The sequence below is a fragment of the Phocoena sinus genome, chromosome 10 (assembly GCF_008692025.1).
Source record: "Phocoena sinus isolate mPhoSin1 chromosome 10, mPhoSin1.pri, whole genome shotgun sequence".
In the NCBI taxonomy this organism is placed as follows: Eukaryota; Metazoa; Chordata; class Mammalia; order Artiodactyla; family Phocoenidae; genus Phocoena; species Phocoena sinus.
This window is the reverse complement of record NC_045772.1, coordinates 24,698,954-24,722,688: the sequence shown is the minus strand read 5'-3', so window position 1 is coordinate 24,722,688 and position 23,735 is coordinate 24,698,954. Positions and strand designations below refer to the sequence as shown.

Here is a 23,735-nt window from a genome sequence, read left to right as displayed (position 1 = left end):
TCCCTTGTATCACTGCAAATGGCATATATATTACTGTATGCAAAGCAGGCAAGGAGATTTCAGAATGCTAATGCACACGCCTTCCTGTCGTCTAGGAAGGCAGCATAGTTCAGGGGTCCAGAGTGCAGATTCTGGAGCCACCCCCCACTTGAGTTCAAATACTCTATCCACCACTTCCTTGCTGTGTAATCTTGGTCAAATTTCTTAACCCCCCTAGGCCTTAGTTTCCTCCTCTGGAAAATGGAAATGTGGTACCTACTTCATAGGATTATTTCCAGAATTAAATGGGTTAAATTTCTAAAGTTCTTAGATTATCGCCTGGCACATATAAATATGAGTTCTTGCAGTGATTAATAGTTATCTATATGTAAACCTATCTATTCACCCATCTCTACCCATCTCCCAAATTAAATTATTTCATGGAATATCATTATTACTTTTGCAGCATTTGAATACCCTAAAGTACTTCTCGTAAATTACAGCACATTTATTTTCAATGTTTCATGCAGTCTTGTTTTCCGTCTCTACATCTTCCTCTTCTTCTGTATTATACAATATTCCTGTGATAAACACCGAGAATATCCTGCACATATAATTTCTTACTTTCTCAGTGCATTTTAAGTACCTGCATTTGTTTATTTTAGAAAACGATATAACAGATTGTGTGAGCCTCATCAATGAAGTGTGTGTGGAAGCAAAAAGTGCAGGCGACAGGGAGCTACAGGCTGAATTCTTGATGCAAGCTGTAATCATTGGCCTAAAAGAAAAGCACTTAAAAGCAGACATCATAAAAAACCTTCAGGTAAGAAGGAAACCTAATTCACATTGATATTTACCAGAGGATTCCAGTTAGAATAAAAGGAGAGAATTTAAATTTCCATTAGGTACTGAATGCATAACAGTCAATACATCTGGCCCCTGTTTCAGTGAATTGTGAATGGTACTATCAAACGGAATAATTTTATTTTAATAGGATGTAATACAGTTGCTTGAAGGACGTGAGTTTATTTCTCCTCGATCTCATTTAACACTGGTGAGAAGCATGCTTTTACTGGATGACTTAACAAAAGCCGAGAAATTCAAGGAAACTCCCTCTTCGAAAGCAGAAAAATTCTATTTGTTGACTCAGTCTCACAACATTCTTATTGAACAGGTGAGAGTGCTTTTGTGTCCACAAGACTTAGAAACTTACTTTTCTGTCTTTTCTTACAGCGTACCACATGAGCTAATTACTCATTCCAGTGCTTCTTTTACAGATGCTAACTTTTGGAGAAACAATTGAATTTCCTATATCAAACACTGACTATGCAAGTCCATTACTGCCTTTGAAAAATATCTATCTTCCTCATGTCATGTTATTGGCCAAAACAAAAATGAGAATTGGTAAGAACACTTAAACATATATTACATTCAAGTCACTGATGAAAAAGTTTAAGTCATTTTCAGCGAGGCTGTCACGTGAGTGCATTCATCTGGGGCAGTATTTATGAATAGCCAGGTTCCATTTATTTAACAAATAGCTTTTGATCACTTACCATGTGCCAGCCTCCCTGTGAGGTCCTGGGAAGCTATTGGAGATTAAAACAGATGTGGTGGGCTTCCCTGGTGGCGCAGTGGTTGAGAGTCCACCTGCCGATGCAGGGCACACGGGTTCGTGCCCCGGTCCGGGAAGATCCCACATGCCGTGGAGCGGCAGGGCCTGTGAGCCATGGCCGCTGAGCCTGCGCATCCAGAGCCTGTGCTCCGCAATGGGAGAGGCCACAACAGCGAGAGGCCCGCATACCACAAAAAAAAAAAAAAAAAAAAAAAACAACAAAAAAAAACCCAGATGTGGTTCCTTCTCTTAGCCTGGGAGACAGAAATACACAACTAAACAAATCATATATAGGAATGCATATTCTATCATTTATCATATTATAAATGTACAAAATATTTAATATTCAATATTTATACATTGTTATAATATTTACAACAATAAACATTTAATTTTTAATTTATTATTATAATATTTATAAAATTTAATCCAGTAAATATTGTATAAAATAAGATGTGTATTTGATAACAACTAGACAGGAAATCAGCAAGGATATAGAAAGCTTATGTCTGATGATGAATTATGTATATGTATGCAAGTATAAATTGTACTTAGTGTTGTAAATTATGTGGATAAGATCTGCTGATAAAGAACAGCAAAGGGAGGGATGCCTGTTTAAGTAGAATAATTGGGGAAGGCCTCTCTGGGGAAGTAGTATTTAACCCTGGACGTATGTTAAGCATATGCTTAGTGAAGTCATGCACAGTAGAGGCAGAGACAGCAGTGAGTTGTAGGCTCTGAGGTCAGGACAAGCTTGACATGTTCCAGAACTGCCAGGAGACCAGTATAGACAGAGCAGAGAGGGCTAGGGACAGCCTAATGGGAGAGGGTGAGCAGGGGACAGTTTATGTTTCCAAAGATTACCCTGGCTGCCGGCTGAAGAACAGAGTGGAGGATAGACGGGAGCCAGCCAAGAGGGGATCTGATTGGAGCAGGTAGACCAGTAAGCCAGAGGCTTACAGCTCCTTGGAAACCAAGGAGGAGGAGCCAGCCAGTGTTGCTGCCCTTTTCAGGAGCTCACAGACATTGCTTCAAGCTCTCTCTAGGACACTGTCTCTCATCTTTGGCCCAAAGCTGCCTACCTCTAACTCCAAGGCTCTTGTCTATCACAGAGGATAGAAAATCTTGTAACAGCTCTCTCTCTGTTCTAACCTATATTCATCATGCCTTTTTAAAAAAAAGTATTTCTGATGCTTTGACATCAGGAGTCTTGCTGACCAGGGAGGGACTTCCCCTCCCAGAGTTAGCCAATTCCTAGAGGTTAGCAAACCACACTCCTGTGAGGATGTCTTTCATATGCAAACTCGCCATTCCAGAGCTTACCCCCTGAACTTTTATTGAGCTCTTTTATTGTTCTTTTCTGGGCTCTTACCCTCAGGGCCACTATTTTTCTGCCCCAGTCACCCCAGGGACAGGTATAGACTACTAGCAGAGCCCACTGAAATTATACAGACTAGCCAATCCTAAACCTTAGTCTGCTTACCCTACCCACCCACTCTTTCCCACAAAAAACACAATAAAGGCTCGTGCCCACATTTTCTCCTTTCTCCTTCTACCTCCTGACTGACCCTGGTGCTTCCTTGTGTGGCCCTGTGTGGCGTGGTGTGCCCTCCCTCCTCTTGAGAACTGTGAGCAAATCGATGGTGGTCATCTCCTGACCTGTTGACCTTGTCACACCTGAATAATAACAAAACCCACATTTTGAAACATTACCCCTCACCTCCTGGGACCCATTTGCCTCCTGTACCAGCAGCTGCTCAGCTCAGGAGAGGCAGGTGATTGGCCTAGAGTGGGGAAGGGAGGGCAACAGAAGTGTGCTCAAACCATCACCTGCCCACAATTTTTTCCCTTGTTCCCCTTCTGCTCCTCCCCCTCATGACTAGCATTGATCATTATTATTATATGATTTTCATCATCATCATCATCACCATCATCAGATACGAACTTTATTACCATAGGTAAAGCAGTTCACCCCTATATTGTTGAGTTTCCTCATTTATGAAATTAGGCTGGCATAGCTGACCTCTGGAATTCCTTCCAGCTCGCTGATCCCATGAGAGCTATTTTTCCGTATCTTTGGTCCACAATTTGTTATATTACCAGTATGTTTGATTTCTACAAGAACTTAAAGTACAGATTGTGTTCAATTGTACAGATTGTGTTAAACGTATCCTCTGCTTTCCTGCCTTACTAATCTTGAAGATGTGTCACCACTCAGTGGCAATACTGTTGCTGTGTTTTAGACTCAACTTGAAGCAGAACAGCTTGCTTTCTGTTATATTATATTAAATACCAACTTAAAGAATAAAAACCGAAAGCAACTTTTCTGTCAAAACAACGTCAGTTTCACAACTTCTTTTTCACAGAGTTGATGTTTATTGCAAAAAGGAGCACTTCAATATTATGAAGCATAAAATCATCTGATTTGATGTTTTCTCGACAGTTTTCCTTTAGAGTGATAGTATAGATTTCATTGCAAGAATAGAGCCACTTAAAAAAATTCTTTTTTTTCGTGAAAGCCTCTTACAGAAAAAGACATTTCGAGATTATTTTTAAAAAACAAACAAAAAATAAGCATCATGGTTATTTAAGATTATTTTTTTCCATTAATGACTGAACCTAGAGCTTCCTTATTAGCTGAAAAAGTAGATTACTGATTGTATAATAGGAGTGAAGAAAGGTTCAAGAATAGTGCTGGGGAGTGGGAATATAACAGGGAGTCATCATCTTTGCCTTCGAAGAGCCTATTATCTAGTTAGGAGAGAGAGAAAAGTCAATAATTTCTGTAACAATTCTTTTTCTAATTTTAACAAAAATCTAGAAGATGATTCAAGTACTATTATTATACATTAGTACTATATTATATAGCACTGTCTTGCATGTAGTCCATATATAGTACATATTGTACATGTATATAAGTGCCTCAATGGCATGAAAAGACTTGATATTTTTGTCTTGTATTAATAAACAGCTGTAGTATAATTTGAAACAGTAAGCAAGACATATAAGAATGGGAGATGGGCTTCCCTGGTGGCGCAGTGGTTAAGAATCCGCCTGCCAATGCAGGGGACACGGGTTCGAGCCCTGGTCTAGGAAGATCCCACATGCCGTGGAACAACTAAGCTGGTGCGCCACAACTACTGAGCCTGCGCTCTAGAGCCTGCGAGCCACAAGTACTGAGGCCTGAACGTCTAGAGCCCATGCTCCGCAACAAGAGAAGCCACTGTGATGAGAAGCCCATACACCACAACGAAGGGTAGCCCCCACTCGCCGCAACTAGAGGAAGCCGGCGCACAGCAACGAAGACCCAACACAGCCAAAAATAAATAAATTAATTAATTTAAAAAATGAAACATGACCCCAGAAAAGAGAAAAAAAAAAAAAAAAAAAAGAATGGGAGATGTATTGAGATGTGAGACTGTATGGGACAAATGGTATTAGCATATCCTTCTGGCCTAAGATCTAATTGCAGTTGGTAATTGTTGGGGTTTAAGAGCATGGACTCTGGAGAAAGAATTCTGGTCCAGTTCCCTTGAGGAAATCATTTAACTTCTCTGCGTGTCAGTTTCCTTTCTAGTAAAATGTAAATAAGAAAGGTACCAGTCGCCCTGAGGTGAATTGAGTGGAATATGTAACATGTTTAGAAGGGCAGCTAGTTAGTTCTAAGAGCTTTGTAGGTGTCAGCTATTCTCACTGTTCCATGCCTGGCCTCCTTACTCTCCTAGGAAGCCCGGGGAAGAAAGGCTTCAATTTCTTCATCTCCATTTTCTCAGTAAAGTGCTACCATCCTGCCTTGTCCAGAGGAAGGACTCTGTAACTTCTCTCTGGATAAAGGACCGGGGATGGGGGAGAGAAAGATACTTTTTCTACTGTCTTCCCACTAATATAGCACATTCCTGAACTAAATATTTACAAAACGTCCTAGGTTTCCTGAAAACTCTTTATAGGGCATGGCATCTTGGATTTAAAATTTTCAGGACTTGAAGGAATCTCAGATATTTTCTAGTTCTGCTGCCTCAAGGCTCAGAGGCATGTAGGGACTTGTTCAAAGCCTCAGATGACACGGTAGCACCAATGAGTGGCTTGTACCCAGCATTTCAGCTACAACTCAGCAGCTGTATCCTTCTGCAATCCTACACTGCCTTTCTGTTCATACTGCTCTACCGTGCCTGTTAACCTATTCTGTTAATGCAGTTCCCCCCCAGTTGCCTTTTACTCTTTATCTCAGCGTTTTTCTTCTTTATTAAACTTACCAAAAGATAAAGTGATCATCAGCTGCTGGCCTTGACAGCTGTATTTTCTGAGTAGACATGCCTGACCTTTCCCAGGTCTGGCCAGGGCTTCTGTAACCTGCTACCACGGTGTCCAGTGCTTTCACTGTCACACAGTCAACCACACCATGTTTTGATTGCCTGTCTGGCCGTTCTCATTCCTTGTTGGACACTAAGCTCCACGGTCTCTCTCTTAAGGGGTTACTGCAGTGTCATGGTTTAGGGTATGGGCCCTGGAGCTGGACTGCCTAGGTTTAGATCACAGCCCTGCTACTTACTAGTCACGTGACTTTGGGCAAGTTACTTAAACTTCACCGTGCCACTGCTTTTTCCTCTGTAACATGAGCATAATAATGGTATCTACTCAGAGTTGGGAGGACTGCATGAGATAATGCTTAAGTACTTGGGATGGTATCTGGCATGTAGGAAGTACTTAATGAAACTTAGCTCTTATTTTTCAATTTTCTCGTTTTTTATCCGGTGCCTAAGCACTCAGAAAATATTTGTCAAATAAATGTCTGTCTGTCTTTGAGGTGATTAGAAATTAAATCTAATGCCTCTTCAACAATGCAACAATCCTTCATTATGTTAAGTAGTGATGGGACCGCATAAGAAGTATAACATGTGGCCTTTGTCCATAATGGGTTTGCCAACTAGTTGGGATGACAAAATATGCAATGCGAGCAACCGCTATAGAGCTGAATAGAAATTACCGCCTATTAATATATGCAAATTTTATTGGTAACAACATAAAACTTCCAGTTGTTTCCCTACTAACAACCTCATCTTAGGAACACAAAAGTTGTTATGTAGAGCATTATGAAATTTTAGAACTGAAAGAGGCTTGAGAGGCTTGAAATTTTAGAACTGAAAGAGGCTTCATTTTATTTTTATTTATCTTTAAAAAATTTTTATTGGAGTATAGTTGATTTACAATGTTGTGTTAGTTTCAGGTGTACTATCCTTCATTTTAAAAATGAGAAAATGTTGAAATTTATCAAAGACAGAGTTTCAAAGGTCTATTGTTTATAGTTCATTGATATATTTGGGTATTGTGTTTCTTTAAAGCATTTCTTCAATGCTAAGAACTAAAGACCCCCAGAGTTCTTCTTTTTTTTTTTGACCATGCCTCAGGGCTTGTGGGATCTCAGTTCCCTGACCGGGATTGAACCCTGGCCATTGCAGTGAAAGCCCAGAATCCTAACCACTAGGTCACCAGGGAACGCCCTCCCAGAGTTCTTCAGTTGTACCTACTGTGAGAGAAGTCTGGTACCTGGGAGGTTTGTTATGAATACTGTATATCTATTGTTCCCTCTTCATACAACTGTCTTTCTTTTAGGACATACAGTGGCCAAGCAAGTATATTATACCAGTAAAAAGAAGGATCCCTCAAAGTGGTTACCTGCCCTTCATCTTTTTGAAATAGCTTTGAAGCTCGCCAAGATATCAGGAACAGAAGAACAAGAGGTGGAAGCTGAAATCTTTTTTCAGAAAGGTAAGATGTATTTAGGGTCAGAACTATGATAAAGTTTGAGGATTATTTTTTTCCCATGAACAAAAGGCTTCTTAAAACTCTGGTCACTGATTATACAAAATACTGATTTTACAAAGGGCTTGGTGATGACAAACACCTTGGTATCTCTGCCAAACTCAGTTTTGGATAAAGAGAACACTGCGTATTTTAAGTTTATATCTAGAAAGGAAAAAAGTACTCCATTTTCGTTTCTTTTATAATTACAATTGACCTTCCTTACACAGAGTTTCATGTTTGACTCAAAAATCTCAGCATCAGCCAGTTAGCTATGAATAATGTTTCTTAAAGAATGCTTGGAAGATATTTTTTTATTTCATTACTTAGCTAAGCATTTTAGCTAATTTCTATAAAAGATACATACCCATTTAAATTAAATAGCTATGGCAATCTATATTTATAACTTATATACAACACACATTTGCATAATACATTCATATAATTTTATTTTAGCCATGAGAAAAATGATGATGACAATTGGTATCACTTATTGAGCATCTACTAGATACTAAGCACTGTAGTTGGTGTTTTACATCTCATATTGCCAGTTCTTACAACAGCACTACAAGGTAGGCATGACCAATCCCAGTTGGCAGATGAGGTGTAGTCTGGGTAAATAACTATCTGTAAGTCCAGACGTGAACTTAACACCAGGTGGCTCTGTGCCCTGTGCATATGCTGCATGGAAACTGTGAATCCTTTTTATAGTGATTGTAAGATTTGCCTTTCCTGCCCTTCTTGCTACAGAAGTACCATTCCAGCACCTGCATTTGAAGGCTGTGGCTCACCATGAGGGGTGGGAGCTGTGTGCAAACGAGAGTGTTTGCATCATCCGTGCTGGTTTTCAAGCATTTGCTGACTTTCTAGGGTTTGTTCTTAGCAAAGGTATTTTCTACGATACCTGCAATGATAGAAGAAAGAAGAAAATGGATTTAGATAAAGGGAATGTGCTACAGGAGGAAGTGGGAGCACAAAGTAAGGAAATGGAGAGGAAAGTAAGATGATAAGAACAGTTGTGTCTGGAAAGTGAAAGGAGGCAGGGGGAGCCTTCCTGGGGAAGGAAGCAACAACTCCTTCCCCATTGGCTTACCTTCTAGCAAGAAACAGGAGATGGACAGACAAAAAGGACAGCACATTCAGTTTTCCAAATTTCCTGCATAAAATATTCTGAAGTTCTAAATGATAGAAAAAGGAAAAACCATCTTTGTATATCCTTTTCTTCTTTCAGGCAAAATAGAATGTCAAATATTGGTGGAAGAGAAATCTCCAACTTTGCAACTTGAGAGTCTATTTGAAGCTATACAGCTAAGCTTGAGACATGATCAAAACTCAAGGTAAAAAAAAAAAAAAAAAAAAAAGACCTTTCCATTATCATGACAATGTGCGTTTGGGTTTGAGACTCGTGTTCTGGTAGTACATTGACTATTTAAGGCTGGGGCGACTGGGGCACCCTTTTCCCGCGGCAGGGCTATTTCACTGGGGTCCATTGTGCAACAGGTTCACTGACTTCCTTTTCAAGCTTGATGCTCTTGGCTCTGCTCCAAGGCCTCATTTACAGTGATGGTTGATGATGGCGGTTAGCATGGTGATGTACTGGACTGTAAATCGCTTCTAGTCTGTACACAGATTGATCTCCTGTCAGTCCCAGGTTACAGGAGCCTCCACTAGATGTGAAATTGTATCTAGAAGGGATTTATGTGAATATTCACTCTGGTTCAGCAGTACCAAGGCTGGCCAGCTCAATTCTGTATAAAAGTCACCTTAAGATGGAGAATAAGCCAGCATTATTACAACTGCGCTGATTTAAATGGTCCCACCTGACAGGTTTGATAGTGAATACACAGACCTAACCCATACCGAATCACAGCTTTCAGCATAACTCTATGTGTCTCTTTCGAACTTATTATAATTAGTGTAGGAGAGTAGAGAGAGAGGTCTGGTTTTCCAGGCAGGTTCCTCCAGTCTTGACTGTCACTTCTTTAGTGCCTTGTGTGCTGGAATATTCCAGAATGGTCTTGATGCTCAGCTGCATTGTGGCCATAGCATGGAGTATTTCCAGCACAGGACAAGGTAGAATGCTCAGCTCTCTTCAAGAGCTTTCAATTTCAGTAGGAAGAAAGATGCCCGTGTCTAAGCCACAAGTGCTCTGAAAAGAGGATGAGTTTGGAACAGATGCTGGTTTTGCCTATTTTTGCCTTTTATTCTCTCAGAAATTGTTGACACAAGATGCAAAATGATTATGAATGGTGAGCTATCTAATAAGTACAATGCTGTATCATTTTAGGTTGATAAGAGACTCCTACCTCGAAATAGCCCTATTATTTTTGCACATGAGGAAGCCAAAGAGCAAACTTTCAGCATCACCATCAACACTTACTAAGGTAACAAACAATTTTATTAGAAATTTAAAGTATGTTGCCTTTGAACTTGCTTACTTTGCTAGCACTGTGCTGTGGAAATAAAGAAACTTTTTCTTTGTGACTTGAAGAAATTAATTCATTACTTAATGCTCACACTCATATTTAGATACCTCCTTCGATATTTTTACAGAAGACTCTGGAAACAGATTTCACGTGGACATTTTTGCCTGTTAAAATGTTATCCATGAAATGTAGGTGTATATAAATAAGTCATTAGTATTGATCAGGAGACTGCAGGAAATGACATATTGGTTAAGCAGATGGACATGTATGGTTTTCACCACTGATATGGCTTGCAAACAGATCACCTTTTGAAAAGAGTCATTCATTCATTCATCCCATATCTATTGAGCACGTACTATGACCCAGGCCGTACTCTGGAAGGTGATAAAGCAAGGTTCAAGACAAACTCAGTGCTTGCTTCCATGCACTTACTCTTCAGTGGAGGGAGACAGATAATAAACGTGGAAAGGAAGAAAGCAAGAGGAAGAAAGGTGGGAAGTGAAGGAAGGCTGGGGGGTGCTTTAGGTGGTGAAATTTAGGATTAGGAAATAACTCTGGTTGGTGGGATTGTGAATGACTGTGGTGGAAAGAGCTGGACAGTGGGATTTGATGGATTGGGAGGGAGCGTGCAAAGAGTGGCAGAGGCATGTACTCCCTCAAGCAGCACTTCCAAATAAGGGGCAGAAACATCTCCAGGGATCCTGTGATCCTGATGAGGTCTGAGATTTGGCCCGTCTAAGGAGCTCCTGGGTAATGCCCGTGCTGCTGGTCTGTGGGCCACACTTGAGTACCAAGGATCCAGACAGAGTGAGATACTCTGGGCAGGAGGTTGGGTGGTTTGGAGGTGGATGAACCCAGTAACTTTGTTTTTATTTTTTATTAAAAAATGTCTAGTTTTTTATTCTTTAAGTTTCAGTAGGCATTATATATTTCATTCTTATTAAATAATCCTCTGACCCACCAAAAAATCTTCCCAGAAAATTTTGACGTCAAATCTGTAATTTTTGAGGCAGCATAAACATGACTTAAAACCTTTAGGCAAATAAGCTTTCAGTCAGCTGAACTACTCATATGGTTGCTGCCTTAGGTGGATAGCAGCTATTTTTTTTTTTTCATCAAAATGATTACATAGAAAACTTACTTTTGTGGTGTGATAAACATCTTTATGTCCAATAAGAGAAAACAAAAATATTTTTTTCCATAGCAATTTGCAATGCAAATTAATAAGATTCTAGGATAGAAGTATATCACCTTTGGGGCCTTCTCTAGGGAGGTGGTTATAATTAATTAAGAGATTGAACAAATAAGATTTGAGTGAAAAGAATAGTATAATTCTATACAATATGATCATTATTTTCTGTGTATCTTTTTTTTTTAATTAATTAATTTCTGGCTGCACTGGCAGGTCTTTGTTGCTGCGTGCGGGCTTTCTCTAGTTGCGATGAGCGGGGGCCACTCCTCCTTGTGGTGTGCAGTCTTCTCATTGCAGTGGCTTCTCTTGTTGCGGAGCATGGGCTGTAGGTGTGTGGGCTTCAGTAGTTGTGGCTCACGGCTCTAGAGTGCAGGCTTAGTAGTTGTGGCACACGGGCTTAGTTGTTCCGCGACATGTGGGATCTTCCCGGACCAGGGATTGAACCTGTGTCCTCTGCATTGGCAGGCAGATTCTTAACCACTGCACCATCAGGGGAGCCCATACCACATTTTCTTGATCCATTCAACAGGTGATGGACATACGAATTGTTTCTACTTTTTGGCTATTATGATCAATGCTGCTTTGAATATTCATATACAAATTTTTTATGTGGACATATGTTTTCAATTCCTTCGGTGTATACCTGAGAATGGAATTGCTAGGTCAAATGTCAACTCTCTGTTTAGACTGTTGATGATCTGTTAGATTGTTTTCCAAAGTGGCTGTACCATTGTGTATTCCTACCAGCAGTGTATGAGGGTTCCAACTTCTCCACATACCTGATAACAATTGTTATTATTTATCTTTTTGATTATAGCCATCCTAGTGGGTATGAAGTAATATTTCATTGTGATTTTGATTTCCCTGATGGTTAATGATACTGAAATCTTTTCATGTGTTTATTAGCCATTTTGTATATCTTCTTTGGGAAAATGTCTATTCAGATCCTTGGCCCATAGCCTAAATCGGGTTATCTTTTTTTATCACTGAGTTGTAAGAATTTTTAAATATATATTCTAGATATATGTCCCTTATCAGATACATAATTTGCAAATATTTTTCCCAGTTGTGGCTTGTCTTTTCATACTGTTAATTGTGTCTTTGGAAACAAAAAAGCTTTTAGTTTTAATGAAGTCCAATTTATCATCTTTTTCTTTTATGTTTTGTGGTTTTGGTAGCTCTTTACCTAACCCCAGATGTTGAAGATTTTCTCATATGTTTTCTTCTAAAAGTTTTATAGCTTTAATGTTTAAGTCCATGGTCCATTTTGAATTAATCTTTTTAGTAAAGTGTGAGGTAAGGCTCTAAATTCATATTTTTGCACATAGATATCCATTTGTCTCAGCACCATTTGTTGAAAAAACTATCTTTCTTTACTGAATTGCCTTGGCTCCTTTGTCAAAAAGTTTATTGATCATAAATACAAATATTTATTCCTAGACTCCCAATTCTATTCCATTGATCCATAAATCTACCTTTATGTGAGTATCCATTGTCTTGGTTACTGTGTGGCTTGTAGTAAGTTTTTTGAAATTGGAAGGTACATGCCCTCCAGTTATTTTCTTCCCTTTCAAAATTGTTTTCACTTTGAGTCTTTTGCATTTTCATATACACTTTAGAATCTGCTTGTCAGTTTCTGCCAAAAAACTAACAGAATTTTGGTAGCCATTGTGTTGGATCTATAGATCAATTTGTGGACAGTTGGCATGTTAACAATGTCAAATCCTCCAATTCATAAATATGAACTCTCTCTTCATTTATTTAGATAGTAATTTTTCTCAAAATGTTTTTTTACTTTTCAGTGTACAAATTTTGTACATTTTTGTTAAGCTTATTTCTATTGTGAACAGGTATTTTCTTAATTTCACTTTCAGATTGTTCATTGCTGGTATACAGATATAGAGTTGATTTATGAGTATTGAGTTTTGTGTCCTGTGATTTTGCTAATAAACACATTTATTAATTCTAGAGGGGTGTGTGTGTATATCTTGGAAGTTTTTACATAGAGCATCATGTCTCCTGCAAACAAAAACAATTTAACTTCTTCACTTCCTATCTAGATGCATTTTTTTTCTTTTTCTTACCTGTTTGCGTAAGCTAGTATCTCCTACTCAATGTTGAACACCTCTCAATCCCTCCTCAATAAAGCCTTCCTCTCAATTCAGAATGAGCTCTCGTTTTTGAATGTGTGTGTCACTAATTGTTCTTACAATATAGTTATTTAATGTTATTCTATATTCTTCACTCAATGCCTGTTAACCTTGTTTCCAGAATTAAACAGGTGAATTGCCCAAGCTTATATAGTCAGTAAGCTGGCAATGGCTACACCAGAGCCTAAGTAGTTTTATTGCAGTTGGCGACTGGGGTCTCCATATTTGGGACAGGACTATATTGCTTAGATTTTAGATTCCCCATGGGAAGATCTCTCCAGGTATCATCTGTCTACCTCCAAGCTTAACACTTGATCTGGGCCAGGGCCACCTTTGTGCACTGTATTTCCTGCTCTGGCATTAGCTTTATTCATTGCATTTCTTTTTCCTTGGGAGGCTTATAGCCAGAAGTAAAAGAAAGATATTTTTGTTATTGCTTGTTTTATTCTGGAGTTTTGTTGAAGATTTTAAAAATCGGCCAAAATATGACCATCAAAAATTAGAACAAGCAATCTAATTGAATAGTTTTTACAGATCAGTTAAATCTTTAAAATTGACTATTAATACTTAAAAAATGTAAAACAGGTACTATGTTGCTGGTGGAGTTTCTGTTTACTTCTATACTATTGACTTTTTTATATTTAAAAGCTGAACACACACACACACCGTCCCATGTTAAACGTATCTCCGTTCACTGTCACTTTTTGCTGTTCTGTGGAACGTTATGATTACAGTCATCCCTTTAATAGTTTTGTAGTTAGAAAACTGATAGCAAATGCCTACCAAAAACCTTTAAGTAATATTCTTGTTTCTGACGTCTTTACACACAAGATATATTCAATTTCTAGATCCTCTATTAAGATGGTAAATAACATTTACTTAAAATGCAGTTTGTGTTTATTTTATTTTTATTCAAATAATGTAAGCTCATCTAGAAAATCACAAAAAAGATAAAAATAATTAAATGACCCTTAAAACCTGGGGTAACCACTGTTGACAGTTTTCTCTGCTTGTGTATACAGGGAACATATGTGTGTGCCTAGCTTTTAGAAAACGGGATCATATTATGCCTATGCTGTTTTGTAACCTATACTTTTCTTTTGCTTAAGGTAGTTTGGATGCCTTTTCATGTCAATAGATGAATATACATTATTACACTTAATGGCCATGTAGTGTTCCACTAAAATCTCATCTTCAGAAGATGAGAAAATCTATCACGAAACTTTATGATATCTTTACCTATCTTTATCATAAAACATTTGCCATATTTTTTAGGCTCTTCCCGGAAGGCATAGTTCTATTAAAGAACCAACAGTAAATCAATCTGAAATGCACAGTTTATTTGCCTGGATTGCAATAAGAGCTGCTGCACAGGTTGGTGTGAGTTTTATTTAACTCTTCTTTTTATCGTCACATCTGTTAAGGCAAAACAATGTATTGATACAAGAGAAAGGAAAATATCACATTCTTTGGGATTTGCACCAATGATGTTTCTTTGGAAAGATTAGCAGTGCTCTTTATATGTGTAGTGTTTTTAATCGCTATTAGCCAGACTTGGTTTGATTCCACTTTTCTTTAATGAAAATAATGGGAGATAACACATGTGCACATATTTGACACACATTTTGGCAAGTATCTGTCATAGCTACAGGAGGTAGCCTATTCAAAATGACTTATTTATTGATTAAATTGTCAACAGTCATGATTTGTTTGACTATGGTATATACTACATGTTGGGGGATCACATATTGTTTTTCAGTTTGTCTTTATTTTTTCCCTAATGTGTACCAAATGTTATTTTATGAATTTGCTTTTTCACATTATTTACCTAATGGATAATCTATGAATCAGAAAGCTTGCATTTATGAACTCTAATTGTGCATTAATTTTAGGTCAGTGAGGCTGTGCTGGCAATCAACCTACTTATCGGAAAGACAAATGATAGAACTGATAAAGTTAGTCAACGGGCATTACCGAATATCCCAGAATTTGCCACCATGGATCTTTTGTCTTCATACACAGATTATTTGCTTGGTATGTTTGAATGTTAGGCATTTTATAAAATTGTAATACATGTCATGTGTAATCAAGTTTCAGAGGTTTAATTATAGAGATTTTAACTTAAAAAGGACAATAGTTTGGGGAACCTCTGGGAGAGGATGGGTTCTTAGGATCTAGCTGCTAAAATATAGGGGCCTCAGCTCACTGTACATACATACATGATACTCCATCTGCTGCTGCATTTCAGATGTAGGGCTCTGTGAAAAATACGGTATTTCCTGATGTCTGTTTATTTTCCAGTTCACACATTTCAAATGAGACCTTTTGGGATTATTTATTTGAGGGACCTTCTCTGATCCTCTAAAATGTGTACTCACTCTTACACTCTCATACGGCTCCCTGTCCTTTTTATTAGTTCTTATATATTTGTGTGTGTGTGTGTGTGTGTGCCTGTGTGCCTGTGCATGTTTGAACTGTTTCTCTTATTAAACTATTGTCAGCTTCCTGAGAGCAGGGACTTTAGCTATTTGATTTGCTGCTCTGTCTACAGGAAATCACACATTGCTTACACATAGCCGGCATTTGATATTAATATTTGTTAAATGAATGAATGAGAGGTTAGTGGAATTTAAACTTTACCTTACTGCTATGTTTTTTCTTACTTATGACGCCTTTGTTGGTTAGTAAACTATAATGTAAACCTCTAAGTCAGGTCAGCAGTAACATAGATATTGAACAATCACTTGTGCGTTTGCCCTTTCATTTATTCAAGAAGTATTTATTGAGTGCTTCTTGTGTGCTAAACACTTAGGTAGGTTCTAAGGAGCCTTACTTCCAGAAGGATATTTTAGGAATAACAGTATCTAATTTTGCTTGGTATTAGGTGAGCATTGAGCCAAAGGGAATGAAAGTGTTAACTTTAACCTGATGGGGGTGGGAACAGTCTTCCTAAAGCCTCTGAAATCACACCTATACGCAGTAGCTTACTCTGCTGGTTAAGGTTAAGTCAGCCTTAGCTGAAGAGTTCGTGTCTGAAATCATCTCCTTCATGACACTCTCCTGAAGAATAGGTGGCCCAGACTGTTTTCCAACCTGAAAATGGTTTGCCCTGAGGTTAAACCATCAGATGGATTTTTATGCCAAGGTATTGTTTCCTTATTTTTATTGCCTTCATGCCTAGTAGGATTTTGCTTCATCAGATTTCCGGACCGTGGCCTGGATCTCATACTGGGTGCATGGCCTTCCTTAGAGTCCCCATAGGTAGGTTCCCAGGGGACAAAGCAGGGCAGTCTGGCAGCAGGGGCTCGTCGCCGCTTCTTTCTCTTGACACTGCTCGTCAACTCAGTTCTCCCTGGTTCAGAATGCCAGGAAGGCAGTCCTCTTAGAAGCACATTATTGTTTTGCTACAAAGAGAATGCAATATTAATAATGAAGAGGGTTCAACTTATACCTTGATCCTGTCAAACCATTTAATTTTTCTCAACCTCATTTGTCCTAATCTGAAGGCTGTGTGAATTAGATTTATTTATGGATAAGACTAAAATCTGAAAACTTTAAGACTGTGATTCAACATGGCTGGACATGGCTTCCAGCATGGCTATTTCTTTTTCATAATGGCCCCGTATTACCTCTGAAACGTCTGTCTACTTTATCCTAGACATTTTCTTGTTTTACCAGTTTTTAGGCCAGGGATAACAAATAAGTTTCATCTAAAATGCTGTATTAATCAGTTACTGGCAAAATTATACTGTGTACCGAACGACCCTAAAACTCAGTGGCTAGAACAACATGACTTCATTCTCTTACTTGTCTCATGTGTTCTGCTTCAGGCTGCAGGCTGAGTTCAGGTGTACTCTGTGTACATTTGTTATGAGACCCAGGCTAAAGAGGCTGTGGCTACCTGGGGCCTGCTGTTCTCAGGATATAAACCAGAGCACAAGACCAATACCAAGCACAGAAGCACACGTGAGGCCTAAGAAAGACCTCATTAAATCCCATTAGGCATAGCAAGTCATATGGCCAAGTCCAATACCAGTGAGGCAGGGAATTAGACTCTGCCTGTAGAGGAAGGAAGAGGGGTGTGAATGTTTGTGGAGTGATAATCCAAACTATCACTTATGACACGTTCAATCTATGGCTGGTAGCCACCTGAGAAGAATTCTGAACTTCTGTATGGAAACACTGGAAAAGGTGCTGCAGTGATCAGTTAGTAATGTCACCCGTGGGCAATGGCAACCCCTAACCAGATGATCTTAGTTGATCCAGATGGGCAGGTAGTCTTCATCTCAGCTCTGCTTATTACTAGAAGTTATGCTTTACTTTTCTATTTTAGTGGTTTTCCTAGCATCTTCCAATTTTCAGTTTTCATTTTGTACCATTAGCACTCCTTTACTGTTGTACCAAGATAGTAATTTGAAATGAACAAATTTTAAAGTCCAATTCATTTTGTATTTTGCCTTAAGAATAGTAATTTTGCCCTCCAGTATTTTCCTAGCCGACTGATCATTAATTCATGTTATGATTTCCCTCACTTCAGTATTTGGGTTGGAAGGAAATATTGAATCCCCAACTGATTGCTGCAAATACCCAGATGGCAGTGAGGTTCATATTGTAATGAATCGCTAAAGGGCAACAAAAACAAATTAAAATTGTTTGATTTTCCTTGCATTAGCATATATTAGCATGCAGGAGAAAACCCCCTCAGTGATTTACCTTCACTAGCATTGACCTGTACACGATGTGGTAAGTGATATTCATTGTTTTTGTGTGCAGAGCCCTGTACCAGATATTTCTGTCCAGAGGGAGGGAGGAGTCACAGAACACACCAAGGAGTGGGTCTTGCCTTCCACGAGCTTCCAGTTTTTGGCCATCAGAACAGGCATCCACTTTGAAATTATATAAATGCAGCTTTTAAGAGGACCATATTAATTAGTGGAGGCAGATTAATGTATTTTAATCTAAAGCTGGACACAGGTGGGGTGGGCATATGAGTTTATGAGGAACTTTTTTTTCCGGAAGAAGTACATGTGGGGCAGATACAAATGAATTGGAGTCATGGATACCAGATAGGAGGGGGAGCTCATTTTCTCAGCAGAGCAGTTGACAATCAGAGAAGCATGGTGACAAAATAGACCAGTTACGTGTGGAGGATGGAATATAGATCATCTTGCCAGAACCAGAGAGCAATTGTATGATGTCTATAGAACAATAAGAGAATTGAGTGTTGTAGCTGGTCCAATTTATTGAGGTTTCTTTTACATTGTCTTGTAGGAATAGAGACCCTGAAATGATGCTGCTGGTGATGTGGGACCATATTTAGATTGAATGCAAAAAACCACTTACTCCATGTCTACTTTGGGCCCAGTTATATTCAAATATACACCATCTTTTTGTCTTGATTCTCTTGTGGGCTTAATAAAAAATTCAGCTAGGATTAAAAATTATTAAATTCTATAATACACTTTGAATTAAAAGCAACATTTAGGATTAGTGGTTCCGGATGCAGCCTCTCACAACTAAATACACTTGATATATGGAAAAATATAAATACGTGTCATGCCAAAAATCAATGTTGATGAACGTACTGTCAGAACATAGAGATCTGTGGAGCAGAACTGAGAATCAACTGACCGAGAATCAACGAGTACATGCTTTGCCTCTTGAAACAGAGAAAACCGTCCATCCTGAAAAAAATATGATTTGTCTTTCCCATACTGCCTTGCCCCTGGCTCAGAGACATGGGTCAATGCCAACTAAAAACTGGGATGTCATTCCTCTACTGCTCTCTTGGCTTTTTCTATTCCTCTGAGACACAATTTCCCATAGTGGTGGGGAACTAGGGAGACACATTATATCCTCAAATCCTGAATAATTAAACCATGTACAGGTGAGAATGGAGATAAATCATTCATGCTTACAACAGTGATTTTGTGTGTGTGTGTGTGTATGAGCATGTGTGTGTATATGTGCTGTATCGATCCAGAGTGTCAGCAATTCATACAATGAGGGTATGATGAGAACCATCCTCAGCGAAGCAGAGCTGTCCTGGGCCGATGTCTGCAAGAGTCTAGATGTTCCACTCAGAGCTCTGCCCTTGGATCATGTAAATCTGAGAAAGGACGGTACCATGACCAAGGGCAGAGCATGTGTTCTCCACTGTCAGACACAAGGCATGAAGAGACCCTATTCTAGACAGAGTCAACAGTGAGAAAATAAGAAACAACAGATGGCACATGTGAGAAAATATTGCCACATGAACGCAATGGGATGCTATCCTGAAGACTCAGAGGAAGATTGACCCTTGAAGGAACCAAAGGAAATCTAACAAGATGGTTTGAAACTCTTAGCAGAGCCTAAGTATTCACTCCTGATGCTGTGTGCTGCTGCTTTCTTGTGTGATTTCATTTATCCTTTAGGAAAGTCCTGTGAGAGTGTCACTATGCACATTTATTAAATGAGGCAAGGTGCTGGGAGAGGTATTGAACTCTGGGTGATGGTTCACGGCTAATATAGACCCTCATCTATACAATTCTAAAGGCAGTGCCCTGGATCGTTGTGTTGGGTGTGATAAATAAGTTTTACCAGGAAATCAAAATGCAAAATCGATACTTCTGGTCAACCTGTTGGCCTGAGCTGGCATGAAAGATGCTTCTGCCCTCCCCAATACAAACCTATTACAAAGCTGGGTAAAATAGAACCAAAATTGTTTTAATTTATAGCTGAGCATGAAATCATTGGAAAGGGAGATCCCAAGTCACCAAAGTAAAATGAGAAATTTTAAGCAAGAGCTGCAGCTGAGCAGTCACTGGAGCAGGAACAGCCAGGGCTGGGACTTGAATGCCTGGTGAAAGAAGGGGTCTGGAAAGAGGGCCCCGCAGGTAGGGAAAGTCAGAACCTAGCTAACTGCATAACATTGGCGTTCAGAGAGGGCTTGTCCACAAATTGAGGACTAGAAGTACGCTGCCCACTGGCCTGTGTAGCTGCAGAGCAACATGCCAAGTGCCCAGTGAGGGCCAAAAAGCAACCACAGGGGGGAAGTCAGAAACCACCTAAGACTGTGAGGTTGGAATTCACACCTCCTGAATGATGCAGGGAAATTAGCATAAATACTGGCCCAGAACCAGTGAAAGCATGCACATCTGGCTGGGGATAGTGGAAACTGTTGCAAAGGAATGCTCTTCAATGCAGGGTATAAGGGACTCTCCCTCCAAGAAATTCTTCTGAAGATAAATTTAAAGACAGCACAGATGGCACCTGGACAAATTTTGGCATCATTTTTGGATTATAAAGAGGAAGAAAAAAATTGTAAACAGAAAAAGCAGACTTTCTACAAAGGAACAGAAATTGAACTGGTCTTAATTTTTCTCTGTGACGTTAAAGACCAAATGACAGGGACTTCCCTGGTGGTCCATTAGTAAAGAATCCACCTTCCAATGCAGGGGACGCTGGTTTGATCCCTGGTCAGGGAACTAAGATCCCACATGCTGCGGGGCACCTAAGCCCGTACACCACAAGTACTGAGCTCGTGCGCCTCAGCTAGGGAGCCTGCATGCCGCAAACTACAGAGCCCACATGCTCTGGAACTCGCACTCCACAACTAGAGAGAGAAAACCCACATGCCGTAACTAGAGAGAAGCCTGCGCGCCGCAACGAAAGATCCCACCCACATGCCTCAACAAACATCCTGCATGCCGCAACTAAGACCCAACACAGCCAAAAATAAATAAATAAATAATCTTAAAAAAAAAAAAAAGACCAAATGACATTGGCCAAATATGTATCGAGGTTCTTTTTTTCTTTTAATTTAGTTCAGTTTTTTGCATAGGTAATTTATTTTCAAGAATCACAACTCAAAAGTCATATAAGGGTATGGAGAGAATGTCTCCCTTCCATCTACTCTGCAAGTGCCTCAGTTCTCCTCCCCAGAGGCAGTCAGTGTTGTCAGAATATTAAGGTCCTATTCCTGCTGTAACAACCACAAATTTAGTGGCTTAAAGCAACACAATATATTATCTTACAGTTCTGGAGTTCTGAAGTCAAAATAGGCCTTACTGGGCTAAAATTAAGGTGTCAGAAGGGCTACATTTCTCTGGAGGCATTGGGGGAGAATGTTTCCTAAGCTTTTTCAGTTTCTAGAGATGACCTGAGTTTCTTAGCTTGTGGCCCCTTCCTGTAGCTTCCAAGCCATCAGAGTAGCATCTTCAGGCTTTCTGACTCTGATACACTCAGTCTTCTGTTTCCCTTTTCAACATATAAAGACCCCTATGATTACACTAAGCCCACATGGATAATGTAGGATAATCTCCCCATTTCAAGGTTAGTTGACAGGCAACCATAATTCCATCTGCAACCTTAATTCTCCTTTGCCCTGTAACCTAACATATTCACAGGTTCTGGGGATTAGGGCATGGAAATCTTTAGGGAACCATTATTCTGCCTACCACAGTTGGTTTCCTGTGTTCTCTACCAGAGATATCACATGCTTATACAAACTGTCAAGGTTCTGTTACAGAGGACAGAATCCACTCCAATTTGTTTAAGCAGGAGGAGATTTATTAAAGGACTTTCAAAATCCCTGTGAGGGCTAAAGAAACAAATTCCAGGCTGAGCATCCAGAAATGACTAAGCCATACATAACTGGATCACCAAGGGAATGCAGGTTTTTGTTTTCTTTTGTTTTATAAAGTGTCTTAGTCTGTTTGTGCTGCTATAAGTAAATACCACAGACTGGGTAGCTTATATATAAACAACAGAAATGTATTTCTTACAGGTTTGGAGGTTAGAAGTCCAGTATCAGGGCACCAGCAGATTCAGTGTCTGGTGAGGGCCCGCTTTCTGGTGCATAGATGGTGCCTTCTTGCTTTGTCCTCACATGGTAGAAAGGGCTAGGGCTCTCTGGAGCGTCTTTTATAAAGGCACTAATACCATCACTTTGGGGGGTTAGGATTTCAACATACGAATTTCAGGAGAGTGGGAACACAAACGTTCAGACCATAGCATAAAGGAAGCTGTAGAATCAGAAATCTGCCTGCAAAATAGGAAGACTCTGCTCTAGCTGCAGCCTCACCAACCACACCACCTCTGCCAGAATCCACACAAGCAAAAGATGCTTTGACTCTTGTCTTCCGCACCACTTAGCACAGTGCCAACTTCAGGTCTTTCGTGAATGCACTGAATTGGTGATACCTAAATCTCATCCAGGGCCCTAGCTGCAAGGAAACCTCAGAAATGGGATTTTTATCTCTGCAACTTCTTCAATATAGGTAAGCACATTCAGAGATTAGGAAAAATGTTGAGTGAATCAATATGGTGCACACTAATACACTGATATATTTTTCCCTTAAAAATACAAATAATAGGGCTTCCCTGGTGGCACAGTGGTTGAGAGTCCACCTGCCGATGCAGGGGACACGGGTTTGTTCCCTGGTCTGGGAAGATCCCACGTGCCGCGGAGCGGCTGGTCCCGTGAGCTATGGCTGCTGAGCCTGCGCATCCGGAAGCTGTGCTCCGCAGCTGGAGAGGCCACAACAGTGAGAGGCCGGTGTACTGCAAAAAACAAAAACAAAAAAAATAACAGTATAACCATTAGTATGCATAATTTTATGCTTCTTCCTCATTGCTTTTCTTCAACCTGATGTAAGTGTATCTGTTGGCAATTTTTTTCAAATCAATACGTAGCTTCTTTTTATTGTTGCATAATCTTTATAAAGATGCACCATAATTAGTCTTCCTTTGATAGATATTTAGGTTGTTTTTACCCTTTTGCTATTACATACAAATTTGCTCTAGATTATATATATATATATATATATATATATATATATATATATATATCTCACATATATATTTATTGACCCAATAGATATACTAACCTATGTACAAAGTTTTACACATATATGTATATTTATAAATGTCATATGTATATGATTTATATATATAGTATATGTATAATTATATATGTATAAAATTTTGTTCATAAGCTAGTATATTGATTGGGTCAATTCCCATAAGGAAAATTTCTGGATCAAAGGGTAGAATCATTTGTAATTTTGATAAGGTTTGCAAAACACCTTCCATAAAGGTTATGCCAATTTGTTTTCCTGCCAGTAATTAATAAAAAGTCATTTTTCCCCATACCTTTGTTGATACAGGTATATTATAAAAATTTTTAAACCTTTGTCAATATAGTAGGAAGGGAAGATTTAATTTTAATTTACACATCTGGACGAGGGGAAGATGGCGGAAGAGTAACACGCGGAGATCACCTTCCTCCCCGCAGATACACCAGAAATACATCTACACGTGGAACAACTACAGAACACCTACTGAACACTGGCAGAAGACCACAGACCTCCCAAAAGGCAAGAAAGTCCCCACGTACCTGGGTAGGGCAAAAAAATAAGAATAAACAGACAAAAGGATGGGAATGGGACCTGCACCACTGGGAGGGATCTGTGAAGGAGGAAAGGTTTCCACACACTAGGAAGCCCCTTTGCGGGCTGAGACTGCGGGTGGTGGAGGGGGAAAGCTTCGGAGCTGGAGCTGCGGAGGAGAGCGCAGCAACAGGGGTGCGG

The 23,735-nt window shown here is 39.4% G+C and overlaps 1 protein-coding gene across 1 annotated transcript in view; it reads left to right on the top strand.

Annotated features, from left to right (window-relative positions):
• CFAP54 (cilia and flagella associated protein 54) overlaps positions 1 to 23,735 on the top strand; it is a 298,883-nt gene that overhangs the window by 207,217 nt on the left and 67,931 nt on the right. The window contains exons 54-61 of the mRNA XM_032646796.1: positions 645 to 802; positions 974 to 1,153; positions 1,257 to 1,383; positions 7,205 to 7,360; positions 8,625 to 8,730; positions 9,681 to 9,777; positions 14,437 to 14,535; positions 15,054 to 15,195. Coding sequence (XP_032502687.1) covers positions 645 to 802; positions 974 to 1,153; positions 1,257 to 1,383; positions 7,205 to 7,360; positions 8,625 to 8,730; positions 9,681 to 9,777; positions 14,437 to 14,535; positions 15,054 to 15,195 — 1,065 coding nt within the window. The remainder of the gene's footprint in view (positions 1 to 644; positions 803 to 973; positions 1,154 to 1,256; positions 1,384 to 7,204; positions 7,361 to 8,624; positions 8,731 to 9,680; positions 9,778 to 14,436; positions 14,536 to 15,053; positions 15,196 to 23,735) is intronic.